The 12363-nt window shown below is 33.2% G+C and overlaps 1 protein-coding gene across 2 annotated transcripts; it reads right to left on the bottom strand.

The window, feature by feature from the left end:
* Positions 1 to 7113: 7113 nt before the first annotated feature.
* LOC108481195 (calcium-dependent protein kinase 1-like) lies at positions 7114 to 10643 on the bottom strand. 2 transcript variants are annotated; one of them, XM_017784358.2, is made up of 8 exons: positions 9741 to 10643; positions 9081 to 9620; positions 8797 to 8940; positions 8532 to 8684; positions 8230 to 8345; positions 7932 to 8099; positions 7573 to 7797; positions 7114 to 7423 (listed from the first exon to the last, which is right to left on the bottom strand). In XM_017784358.2, the coding sequence occupies exons 1-8, from the start codon at positions 9967 to 9969 to the stop codon at positions 7346 to 7348; spliced, it is 1653 nt and encodes a 550-aa protein (XP_017639847.1). In that variant the 5' UTR covers positions 9970 to 10643; the 3' UTR covers positions 7114 to 7345. The 2 variants fall into 2 exon arrangements, with proteins under 2 accessions (XP_017639847.1, XP_052875376.1); XM_053019416.1 differs by having other exon boundaries at positions 9081 to 10643.
* Between the last annotated feature and the right edge of the window lie 1720 nt (positions 10644 to 12363).

The following is a 12363-nucleotide window of genomic DNA, read 5'->3' as shown; positions in this document are numbered from 1 at the left end:
TGTGTGGAAGGTGGCTCTTTGAATAAAGATAAAGATGAGATCGAATTTATGGATGGAGATATTATAAGATCTTTGGTCAATGGAATTCCCACGATTAGCTTTTTTGAGAGGGTCAGTAAGTTATTGATAAAAAATATGGCTACTACGGTGGTTCTAAAACTTTTGGGTATCTCCATTGGATATAACACATTGCAAAACAGAGTTAGTACTCTATGGCGACCTTCATCTCTGTTCTAGTTAATAGACATAGAAAATGGATATTTTCTAGCAAAATTTCAAAATAGAGAAGATTATGAAAAAGTGCTTTCTCAAGGTTCGTGGATCATCTACAGGCAGTACCTTACGGTGCAACCTTGAACTATGGATTTTAATCTGATGCAGACCTATTCAAGTGTTGTTAAGGTGTGGAGCAGACTTCCAGGGCTTCCGGGATTTCTATATAAAAGAAGGATCCTTGAAGAGATTGGAGGGATGATTGGTAAAGTAGCTAAACTTGACTTCAACACATATAGCTGAATGAGAGGGAAAAATTTGCGAATGGCGATCTATGTTAATCTCGATAAATTGTTGGTCTCTCAAGTTACTATTAACGACACAATCCAGCGAGTAGAGTTTGAATCCTTGCCGGTGGTGTGTTTTGCCTGTGGGCGTTATGGGCATATGAAAGAGGTTTGTTCGAGGCATGGTTTAGAGGTTTCCTTGCCGGATAAGAAGGATGTGGCGGAGGAAACGACGATTTCAACAATGACTGAAATACAACATGCGGAAGAGACGACTGCCGATGGCCCTTGGATGCTTGTAGTGATAATAATTTTTTGGTGCCTTGAATTCTAGATATTTAATTAAAGGGGATTTAAGGATTGAAAATAGACTGGTGTTGAGTGGCCAGGAAAAATTAAAAGGAAATTTTATGGTGGCTGATTCGAGGGTTTCAAATAGGAAGGCTAAATATAAGGCCGGCCCATCTAAAATTGGTCAGAAACAAAATTTGGTTGCAGGGCTTGTTGTGTATGTCGGGCTTGGGACCAATGAAGAAAATTGGGCAACGCCAGCCTAAGCCTGGAGAGGAGAAAGCTTCTGGATAATGCATCTAGTAAGCGCCCCAGCGGTAACTATAAATTGAATTCAGCTGGTAGTAGCCTGGCTAAGTCAGACGCAGCCCAAGAAAGTCAACTGTAGGCCGTCACTTCTAATGAGCTACTCCATTCAAATTTTGGTGCTGCTGCCAATTCATTTGGGGAGGCTATTTCGAGAGGTACCAGTCCTAATTCAATGACATTTTCTAACCCAATTTTTGCAAGACCAGCAGGTATGGAGGTTTCTTTGCAAAATGGAGTGCTTGACCAGGGAGACACTCGGTAATTTCCTTTAAGGTAAATAAAGATTCTTTAGATGAAAAGCCAGTAAATAAAAATAATTTGGTTGAAACAATGAAGGGTATCCGTGTTGGTAAAGGTTGTGGGACTGGAGGTAAAGTTTATTCGAATAAGAATGGTAAGGTCCTTAACCAAACTCTTCGGGGTCGTGGAGAAAGGTTCAAGGCTTCTGGAAATTCCTGAGTTCCACTCTCGGATACCATAAAATCCATGGTTGAACTTATTAATTCACAAATTGATGGTATTGGTGACTCAGGAATTCTGATAGGGAATGGGAAAGGAGCACAAAACCCATCTCCCTCTATTTAGTAAGGTTTGGTTTTTTTCTCCTGTTTCTTTTTTTTTTTACTATTATTTTGATATGAATTTGTCAATTTTTTTTCGTGGAATTGTCAAGGTTGCATTGGTATAAATTTCTGTTTATTTTTCGTGAGTATAATTTGGATTATAAACTGGATATCATCAATCTACTAGGGACTAGAGTTAGTGGTACAGAAGCTTATAACATCATTGCCAAATTGGGATTCCATTTTTCGCACTGAGTGGAAGCAATTGGATTTTCATGGGGGATTTGGGTAGGTTGGAAGGACTTGGTTAGTGTTGAGGTTGTTCATAGCCATCCACAATTTATTTTGGTTCGGGTCTTTGGTCAGTCTCTTTGCCAACCTATCTTTATTGTTTTTGTTTATGGCAGTCTTGACAGACAAAAACAGAAATTGCTCTAGGAAGGGTTAAATGCTACTATGCCTTTGGGGGTGCTCTTTGGCTCACTATTGGGGACTTCAATGCCATCTTGTTTGGCAGTGAAAAGAGAGGGGGACAGGTTAGAAGGCGAAGGTGCTCTCTATTTGGTAGTTTTATGGACTCTACTACTTTATATTATTTGGGCTTTAGAGGCCCATCCTTCACTTGGTGTAGATAGGGACTTTTGAGAGGTTGGATAGAATTATTAAGAATGGTGCTTGGCTGAATATATTCCCTAATAGTTTGGTTACTCATCTTCCAAGGCTTAAGTCTGACCATAGATCACCTTTCTTATCTTTGAGACTGGATCTTTAAACTCCTAAGGAGAGACCTTTTAGACTTTTAATTGGTTGGTTGGAGCACTCGAGGTTTCTAGACTTTGTTAAAGATCAGTGGGATTTTAATGGAAATTTAGCAAATCTTTCATCTTTCGAGTGATCTCAAGAAGTGGAATACAACTGTTTATAGAACCGTATGACTACTTTAAAGGGAGAAAATGATGAATGGATTTATGATGCTAAAGCCCTTCAACTAGAAGCTATCAAGTTTTTCCAAAAGTTATACGGCGAGTAACTTGAACTCATGAGAAATCTGCCTTCAAGTTTCTTTCCTAACCTTGAAGATTGTCATATTCAACTTCTAGGAAAGGAGGTGACAAATGATGAAATAAAACCAGTACTTTTCGATATGACTCCTTTGAAGGCTCCTAGGAGTGATGGTTTTCAGGCAATGTTCTTCTAGAATCAATGGAACTTAATTAGACCGAGTATTTGTAAGTGGGTTAAATTGATCTTTGTTGGTAAATGTATTGAGCCAGAATTAAATAATACTTTGTTAGTCATCATGCCTAAAGTTCCTGGTCATGAGAATTTCTCTCAATTTCACCCTATTAGCCTCTGTTCAATGATGTATAAATTGGCGATGAAGGTTATTGCTAATTGATTTAAAATGGTGTTTCTTAACATTTTTGGTCAGGAACAGGCAAGTTTTATTGTAGGATGTAATATTATTGATAATATCCTTATTGTTCAAGAGGTCATTCGTTCATTGAAAAGCAAGCATATGAATAGAAATTGGATAGTTGTCAAAAATGATCTCGAAAAAAGTTTATGACAGAGTTCATTAGGAGTTTATTGAGGCTACTCTTCGAGCTACATGTATTCTTGAAATTCTTATTAATGTTATAATTTCTGCTATCCTGAGTTCTACTATGTAGGTACTTTGGAATGGGAGCCCAACATTGAAGTTTAGACCAGTGAGGGGCATTCATCAAGGGTGCCCATTATAACTGAATTTGTTTTTTCTGTGCATGGAATGGCTTGGACATAGCATTTTTCATGCCATTGATGGTAATTATTGGAGGCCTATCGTTTATCAAGATCTGGCCAATTTCTATCACACCTTTTCTTTGCAAATAATCTTATCATTTTTAATCAGGTATATCTTCAGCAAAGTATGGTTCTCAAAAGTCTCTTAGAAAGATTCTGTGAGTATTCTGATCATTGGATTAATGCTAGAAAAACTTATATTTATTTCTCTAAAGGAGTAGATGATGCCACTGGTTTGCAGTTGAGTAGTGTTCTTGGCTTTCATAGGGTGCATAATCTTGGTATGTATCCAGGTGTGCCCTTCCTTTTTGAAAAGATTTCAAATAGTACATTGCATTTTGTTGAAGATAAGATCCGCAATAAATTAAATAGATGGGATGCTAGGAAATTATCTATAACTGGCAGAGCCACTTTAACGCAGACAGATCTACTATTTATTCCTAATTATTTTATACAGTTCATGATAATTCCAAAAAGACTGTGTGATGAAATCGAGGGGATTGTTAGACAATTTATTTGGGGCTCTTTTGATGGCCGGCAGAAGATGACGTTAGTCAGTTGGGATTCTGTTTGTCAACCCCGTTCTTGTGGAGGACTTGGTTTTAGACACTTGATAGACTAGAATATTTTGTTTATGATGAAATTTGGGTATAATTTAGTCTCCAAAATGGATGCTCTTTGGGTTCGTATTCTTAGATCTAAGTATGGTTTGAAAAAGGTTTTATCGGACAATATATCAAGGGGAAATGCTCTTTTATTTGGAGAGCCATTTCCAAGACTTCGCCCTTACTTCATGAGAATTTGTTGTGGTCATTGGTAATGGGGACACTGTCAGATGTTGGAAGGACCCGTGGATCCCGGATATGGGCCCTTTGATCCATAGAATACCAGACCAAGCTAATATCAATTTGGACTCTTTGCGTAGTGAGATGATTAATGATGAGGGTTATTGGGATTTGGAACTATTTAGTTTTTGGCTCTCAGAGGAAATTATTAAACGTATTGTGGGTATCCCTCCACCACATCCGTTTGCAGGTCTTGACAGGATCATTTAGGCTTAGACTTCAACAGGAATTTTTTCCCTTAAATGTGTTTATTGGAAAATATGAGGAAGGTCATGGAAACCAAGGGATAGAGAGTGGAATATACCGTGGAAATTTGAAGGACCCTATAGAGTCATATTTTTTATATGACTTATTTTAAATCAACATCTACTTACTAACGTAGAACAGGTTAAGTGGGGCACAGGGTCTGATAACTCTTGTGGTTTATGTGGACACCACTCTAAAGATATTTTGAATGTTATCAGAGACTGTCCTGCAACTAAAAAAATTGGAGGTAGGTTCTTCCAGATGAAGCTAGTGGGTTTCTTTGTAGGTGACCTTATTCAATGGGTTAAGTCTAATGTTCACAGTTTTGCCAATTTCGTCATTGGTAAGGTGGCTTGGTGGAGCTTATTTGGTTTACTAGCATGAAGAATATGGAAAAATTGAAATCTTTTTATTTTTCAGGGGGTTTATTGGACTGCAAGTGAGATAGTTAGAGTTTCATACACTTGGGCAAAACAATTCGTTTCTTTTTGTATGAAGGAATTGCCTAGGCAATAGTCACCAGGACCAACAGACCAGATGCTGGAGAATTGGATTAGCCTTTATACTGATGGTGTAGTTCAAGTAGAATTTGGAAAGGCTGTAGTGGGAAGAGTCTGGAGAAATGGAAACAAGGAGTGGATTATGGGATATAATAGGCACCTAGGAGTATGTTTTGTCTTAGATGCTAAACTATGGGGTATTCTTGATGGTTTGAAACTTTCCAAGATAGAAGATATGCCAGAGTTATGATTCAAACAGATAATTTGGAGGTGGTCAAGGCCATTTAGGAATCTTTTCTGACGAATTCAAGCTCTGCCCTTATTAGACTTATCTATTATATGTTGGCGAATATAGGATTATGGGAGTTGCAACATATTCATAGGGACTATAATAAAATTGTTAATTGCATCGCTAAAATGGCCTTTGATACGAACCATAGTTTGAAGGTGTTTATAGAGATTCCAAGGGAGGTGTTAACTATCTCTACTGTTGTTCAAGCAAGAGATAATTATTTTTGCTCAAAATTTTCTTGTGTAATTAGTTTAATTGCTAGCTTGTTTTTCTTTTTACCAAAAAAAAAAAAGAAGAGTATTTATTGAACCAAAACTTTTCCAATAAATTGTAACTTTTTAAAGGAATTAGTAAAAAATGGAATCTCTAAAGGCAATTTTGGATTGGTAATAGTCTCAAAGACTTGTCTTTAAAAACCCCATTTATTATTTTATTTTAATATAATTAAAAATATTTGTAAATAAATATATTTTGATATTTAAGTAACTAAACTAAAATTTGAAATATAATCTACCCTAATATAAATTTATACAAATATGAATGATAAAAGTGATAAATAAACAAAGTGTTTGATTTTTCTTCATTGATCAAATTAAATAAACATGAATTCATAAACATCTTCTTTTAACAAATTAAATATTATATAATTATTTTTATTTTATTCTATTTATTAGTAATATAGTTATTAATATCTATGTTTAATTATCTTATATTTAAAAAGAAACATGTTTATTTATGGTTTGTTTGTTTATAACTCATTAATAGAGTTTTAATTGTTTCTAAACATGTATATATATATATTCATGAACATATCCGTTTAATAGTTGAACATGTTAGTTTAATGTTCATAAATATATTTGTTTAATTTAATAAATAAATATGGACATGTATTTAAAATAAATGAACATTAATACAAAATTTGAAATTCTTAACAAACATGAGTATATTTAAAATAAACAATAAATATTAACAAGGCCCATTCATTCAAACTCAATTCATTTATGGCGTTAATAAAAGTATTATTGTTAATTTTTTTATTAAAAATTGAAAATTTAAATATTTTTAGTATGAGATAAATATTAAATTTATACATTAACTTTGGTCTAATGTATAATTTGATACATGGATTTGTTTTGTGCAATTATACGCATAGAACTTTGATTTTAATTTAAGTATACACATTTAAATAAAAAATACATACATTTATTTTTATATTTGATTAATATAAATTTTGTGTATGCAATATATCAATGTAAAATAGTGTTAATTCGGTAATGTTTTTGTGATTTGAGAAAATTGAACCAAATCAAAATTTTATATATAGAATTACATAAAATCAAAGTTTATGTACAATTTTGATATTTTTCCTTTTATTATTTATAAAATTGATCTAAGTTATAAGTAAAATGTTTAATTTCTTCAAAACATTTTCATTAAAGGGATATATTAATAAATTTTATTCAATTAACGAGTAAGGAGTTTAATTCAATTAAAGAATTTTTTGATAAAAAATAAAATATCGAATTGATTTTAATTTTTAAAAATAAATATTTTTTGTTCGTTTTACGTTTTATTAATGTTATTTTAAAAATAAATTCTATTTGTTAATTTGTCATCCAAAAATAATATATATATACAAATCAATTATAATCCCTAATCATGTGGAGATTATCTCCATTATGAGTAGAGATTTATTTTAAGACAATGCACTAAAATTTAAAAAAAAAGAGCCAAATTTTGAATGAGTCAACCAAAATGAGGAGAACAAAAGATGAGAGTTTTAAAGTGTTACTATAAAAAATAAAATAAAAGTTGAAAACAACAACATGAAACAATCGATGGGAAGCAAAATTGTGTATACAACAATTTTAGTCACAATCACAAATAAGGAAACTCAATTTTTCTTGTGATGATCCTCAAACTTTGAGCTAAACTCTAAAAAGTTTGAAAAAAAAAATGAAACACTAAATGAAATGCCCTAAGAAAAATACATTATCTTTGTCAAAAATATCTATTATTTACCTTTTTTACCAAGTTTAGGATTGCCTTCCTGCATCATGGCTACAAATTCGTTGTAATCAATCCGACCATCCTGAAAAAAAAAAAAAAAAAACCCTAACATAAAATGAGTCAAACATGGAAACCTGTTCACTAGGAATTCGATTACTTTTGCAGATTGAATCGTTCGAAAACACACAAGTTCACATATGAATGTAGGAGAAGTATTAGAGAGATGTTTACGTTGTCTTGATCGACTTCTCGCATTATTTCGTCGAGGTGGATGTCTTGAATACCAAACTCTTGACAAGCTTTTTGAAGCTCATCCAGAGTGATGTAGCCGCTGCTGTCTCTGTCGAAATACGAGAAGGCTGCCAACAGATTGTCTTCCCTCTCAATCTTGTTTAGATGCAATGTTGCAGTTACGAACTCTTCGTAATCAATTGTACCACTGTTATTAATATCTGCCTGTGATTCCCAAAAAACAAAATCATTTCAAATTGGTAAGATAATGGTCTCGATTTACTTCAAGCTGTTAGCATCTATGTTTGGACTCGAGTGTGACATGGATTCTTTATGAAAAAAAGTCAAGAGTAACTTACAGCCTGCATTAGAGCACGGAATTCGGATTCAGCAAGATTAGCACCAAATCTTTTCAATCCTTCTTTAAGTTCATCATAGGTGATTTGGCCACTATTATCAGTGTCTATCATCTTGAACATTTCTTTCAACCCGGCAATTTCTTCTTCAGAAAGCCTTTGGGCGATGACCTAAAAAAAACAATGAAATAATGGAGATTCGAACCAAATAAGTTATCATTTGCAAGTGGGATTTCTGCACTGAAAAGAGTTTCCATTTCAGTATCTTTTCTGGAGGCCGTTGTCAATGAGAGAAACTTACTCTCAAGGCCATTTTCTTGAGCTTATCCATTGCAGAAAATTGTTTCATGCGGCTTAAGACAACGGAATCAAGTGGCTTGTCGGGTGCTACCCCATCAACCTGAACCCAAGGGTGGCCTGCAAGTTACCAAAAACCTCAAAATTCCATAGTGAAAACATAAAAAGATCATCAAGCTTAATCCATTAGTCTCGAGAATTCGGATGATTTTGATTAGTGACATGAAATTATGACCTGCTAATAGCCACACATGACAAGATCAGAAAGGAAGACAAACTGAGATTTTAAGTTTAAACAATCCTTACGTAGTACTTCGTGAGCCTTTATCCGCCTCTTCGTATCTCTGTCGAGCATTTTCGTCACTAAATCTTTAGCACTTTCGGAGATATTAGGCCAGGGATCAGATGAGAAGTCAAGCTCTCCATTCAAAACCTCATTAAATATTTCTTGTTCAGTTTCTATATCCAAAACAAAAAACCCCGAAATAGAACAAATATTCAAAATAAAATTGCTCAAAAAAAGTGAAGAGTTCAAATGGTAATAAGAATATTACATCTGATGAATACTTACCACCCCAAAATGGAGGCACCCCACTTAAGAGAATGTAAGTGATCACCCCAGCACTCCACACATCCGCTTCTGGACCATAATGCTTTCGTAAAACCTCAGGTGCGACATAATACGGGCTTCCAACAACATCGTTTAAGATATCCCCTAAAAAGTTTTAAGACCTTTAAGAAACACAACATAGTGGGGAAGTCTAAAGACTAAACTCTTAATTCCTATAAATGAAGCAGACCATCTAGTGGGCTAAAATTTCATACTAAAATAAAAGAGAGTGGTTTTGAAAATACCAGGCTTGAAGAATATGGATAATCCGAAATCAATGGCTTTAAGAGGTGAATCCTCCTCATTATTCACAAAGAGAAAATTTTCAGGCTTAAGATCCCTATGCATTACTCCCATGGAATGGCAAGCTTCTACAACAGCAACAATAATCCTTGCTATCTCAGCTGCCTTTCTTTCACTATAATGCCCTCTCTTTACTATCCGGTCGAAAAGTTCACCCCCTGCACACAACTCCATCACAACATGAACAGCCATGTTATCCTCATAAGACCCTTTGATGGATATAACATTAGGGTGCCCTGCCAAGTGATGCATTATCTGAATTTCTCTCTTCACATCATCCACATCCTCAGTCGTCGTGAGCTTCCTCTTCGCGATCGACTTGCAAGCGTACTCTTTCCCGGTACCTTTCTCGATGCAAAGGAAAGTCGTCCCGAACTGTCCTTGACCTAACTTCCTCCCCAAGTTATAGTATTCCTTCAAATGACCTGTCTTGGTTTGCAAGACAGAGCCAACCTGCAACCCTGCACATGATTGCCTCTTCACATTATGAGCTTTTCGGGTTTTATTCCCGGTCTTGGACCCTTCCTTGTTAAATCCTGCAAGTTGGGAGGGCTTGGAGTTAAGTCTTTGAGGGTGAGATTTTGATTGTTGTCTTTGGGTCATTTCAGCGGCTTTTTCAGTGGATTTTGATTCTTGTTCCTTCCCTGTTTTGTCTTCTTCCCTAACAATCTTCATTTCTTCCGGAGGTTGTTTCCGAACCGATCCGGATTCCTCCGGTTCTTTACTTTCAGACTGACCCGGATCTTTAGCTTCACCTTCATTACCATCTTGTTTGTTATCTTCATTTTCATCTTCCTCCGTTGCGGCCGATTTGGCACAGCTATTCCCCATTTGACCTCTTAATTTCTCACACTTTCTTCTTCCTTAACCATCCAATAATATCTAAATTCACCCATTAACTATAACCCCATTTCTTATCTCCCTAAAGGCTCTACTTTTTTTGAAACAAAAATAACACCCAAAAGAATAATGGAGCTTTAGCCAATCTAAACCACCCTTATATCTTCACACCAATGATTGAATGATGAATGTAATGAATCAAAGACAAGAATTATCCCTCTAATCTAAATCAATTTCATTAAAAAAAAAATGGGATCCTTTTGAGGGCTTCCTAATATACTAAAAAAACTCCCTACAATAACCAATGATCATTAATAAAAAAGAAGAAATGCCCAATAACCCAATGTAAATAAACAATCAGAATCGACAAATCCTGTGCCGGAACAAGTATTTGAAAATCATAAACAATGGAGAAATATGAATTTGACAAATAATTAAAAACCAAATGAAAAATAAGCAAGATGAATGGATTTGGGTGTTTTTAATAGTAGAAGGATTATATATGAAAAATAATGTACTTGTTCAATAATTTGTATAATCAAAGAAAAGGAAAATGTTGATTTTTCTGCTAATTTTTTTATTTTCTTTCCCCATTCAAAAGAGAAAGAAAATGGAAGGAAAGAGGAAGAAAGAAAAAAGAAAAAGACAGGTTTTTCTGTTAGATTTGTTTCAAACTTTTACGGGTTTAAATGGATTTGATAAGGTATAACTCACGACCAGCCTGGTTTCAGTGGTTATAGCTTGATCATTTACCAACATTGTATTGACGGCTCAGATTAATATGACATTAATGTCTTAGTTGATTTTTTTTTTCTAGAACAGGTAGGGAATAGGGTTGTGTTGTCCACGCATTGAATTATGTATGGAATATTGTCATTTTATTTGATACCTAAATAAATTTCTTCAGCAATAAATTGATTTCTGTTAAAAAATTTCAACTACTTTAATTAACAACAATTAATCATTGCGATAATAATTTTAATATTATATATAATTATAAGGTAATTAGTATATATATGTGGTCCACTTGATAAATTGTAGGAAAATATGGATATAACATATATAATATAATTAATTACATGTTATTATCTACTATCATAAAATGTTAGCCTAAAAGTGATTTGATTTGGTTAAGGTTTATTGAGATTTAGTTATTAAATAAAGTATGGGTCAAATATACGTAAACACTCTAGTAACTAATTTCTAATTGATGATGGACTGATTAGAAATTAAGTTCATGTGCAAAAGTTGGTTATGGTCCCCAAATTACACATAGCTAACTTTTTTATTATCCCATTTTTAGAAAAGAGTCAGCCACTTTCTCAAAATTACTTTTGTGTTAATTTGGAAGATTAAAACTACAAGATTCGTAAATTTCAAGAAATCGATGAATTTAGGTACGGTTTCGCATCTAGTTTTGTTCTTAACTTATTCTTGATGATTTGACATAATATATTCTGGTTTATGATTTATTACGTTTTATATCAAGATTTTAACGATTCTAACAAGTGGCATCCGAATTTCGTTGTATCAAATTATAAAGAATAAATTATTTTTTAAATGAATTGATTTCTTCTTAAAATTTTATGGATTCAACATATTATCTTGATATTTCGAATATTACATGTTGATGATTGAGATTTATGTTTGAAAATTTGAAAATTGGTTAATTATGTATCCAGATTTTTAGGGTTTTCTTAATAATAATAATAATAATAATAATAATAATAACATGAAAGGTTTCGCGGGGAAGAAGCATCCCAGATTCCGCCAAGTTCAAGCAATGGATAGGAAAGTGTTTATATGCTTAAGAATAAAGTGTTTTCATGCTAACCAGTTTAATCATATATTTAGTTTGGAGTTATATGTAGATGCAAAAGCCAAGTTGGAAATATCTTATTATATGCATATACATATCAATGAATTTAAGGAATAACACATGATTTTATTTTGTATGAATTGAAATTAATTTTAACGGTACGGTTATAAACTTTGGTTGAATTTAATTTTAACATATATGGTTTTGAAAAAAACAATCAAACATTAAGGTTTTCGGTTTTTTTATTGCACTATTAAGATAAAATTATTTTGGATTATTTTGAAAACTGTCTTGCAATTAAAATTTTTAGTTTTAACTTTTGACTTTTGGGTAAATTTTAAATTTGAAAATTGATATAATTATAGATATTTTAAAATAACTTAATTGAAATATTAAGTTGCCAAAGTGATCTCCGATATTGAAATTATTTTGTTTTAAAATATAAAAGGTTGCGTGTATCTAACTTAAGCTACGTTAATATTGATCGGCCCAAAGAAAAGTTAATATTTAACAAATTATATGTGCAACTATGGTAATAAACATATGACGATTATTCGGTTTACATG

Source organism: Gossypium arboreum, chromosome 1 (assembly GCF_025698485.1).
Source record: "Gossypium arboreum isolate Shixiya-1 chromosome 1, ASM2569848v2, whole genome shotgun sequence".
NCBI lineage: Eukaryota > Viridiplantae > Streptophyta > Magnoliopsida > Malvales > Malvaceae > Gossypium > Gossypium arboreum.
Note: the sequence above shows the minus strand (reverse complement) of the source record. Positions and strands in the feature narration are given on the sequence as shown.

What these genes read in the sequence shown, in the direction of transcription:
- LOC108481195 (XM_053019416.1), bottom strand. Translation starts at nt 9,969, where the DNA reads ATGGGGAATAGCTGTGCCAAATCGGCCGCAACGGAGGAAGATGAAAAT. An exon ending in ATCCATATTCTTCAAGCCTG is followed by an intron (nt 8,941 to 9,080) that starts GTATTTTCAAAA and finishes AAAACTTTTTAG; the next exon opens with GGGATATCTTAAACGATGTT. An exon ending in GGTGCCTCCATTTTGGGGTG is followed by an intron (nt 8,685 to 8,796) that starts GTAAGTATTCAT and finishes TTTTGGATATAG; the next exon opens with AAACTGAACAAGAAATATTT.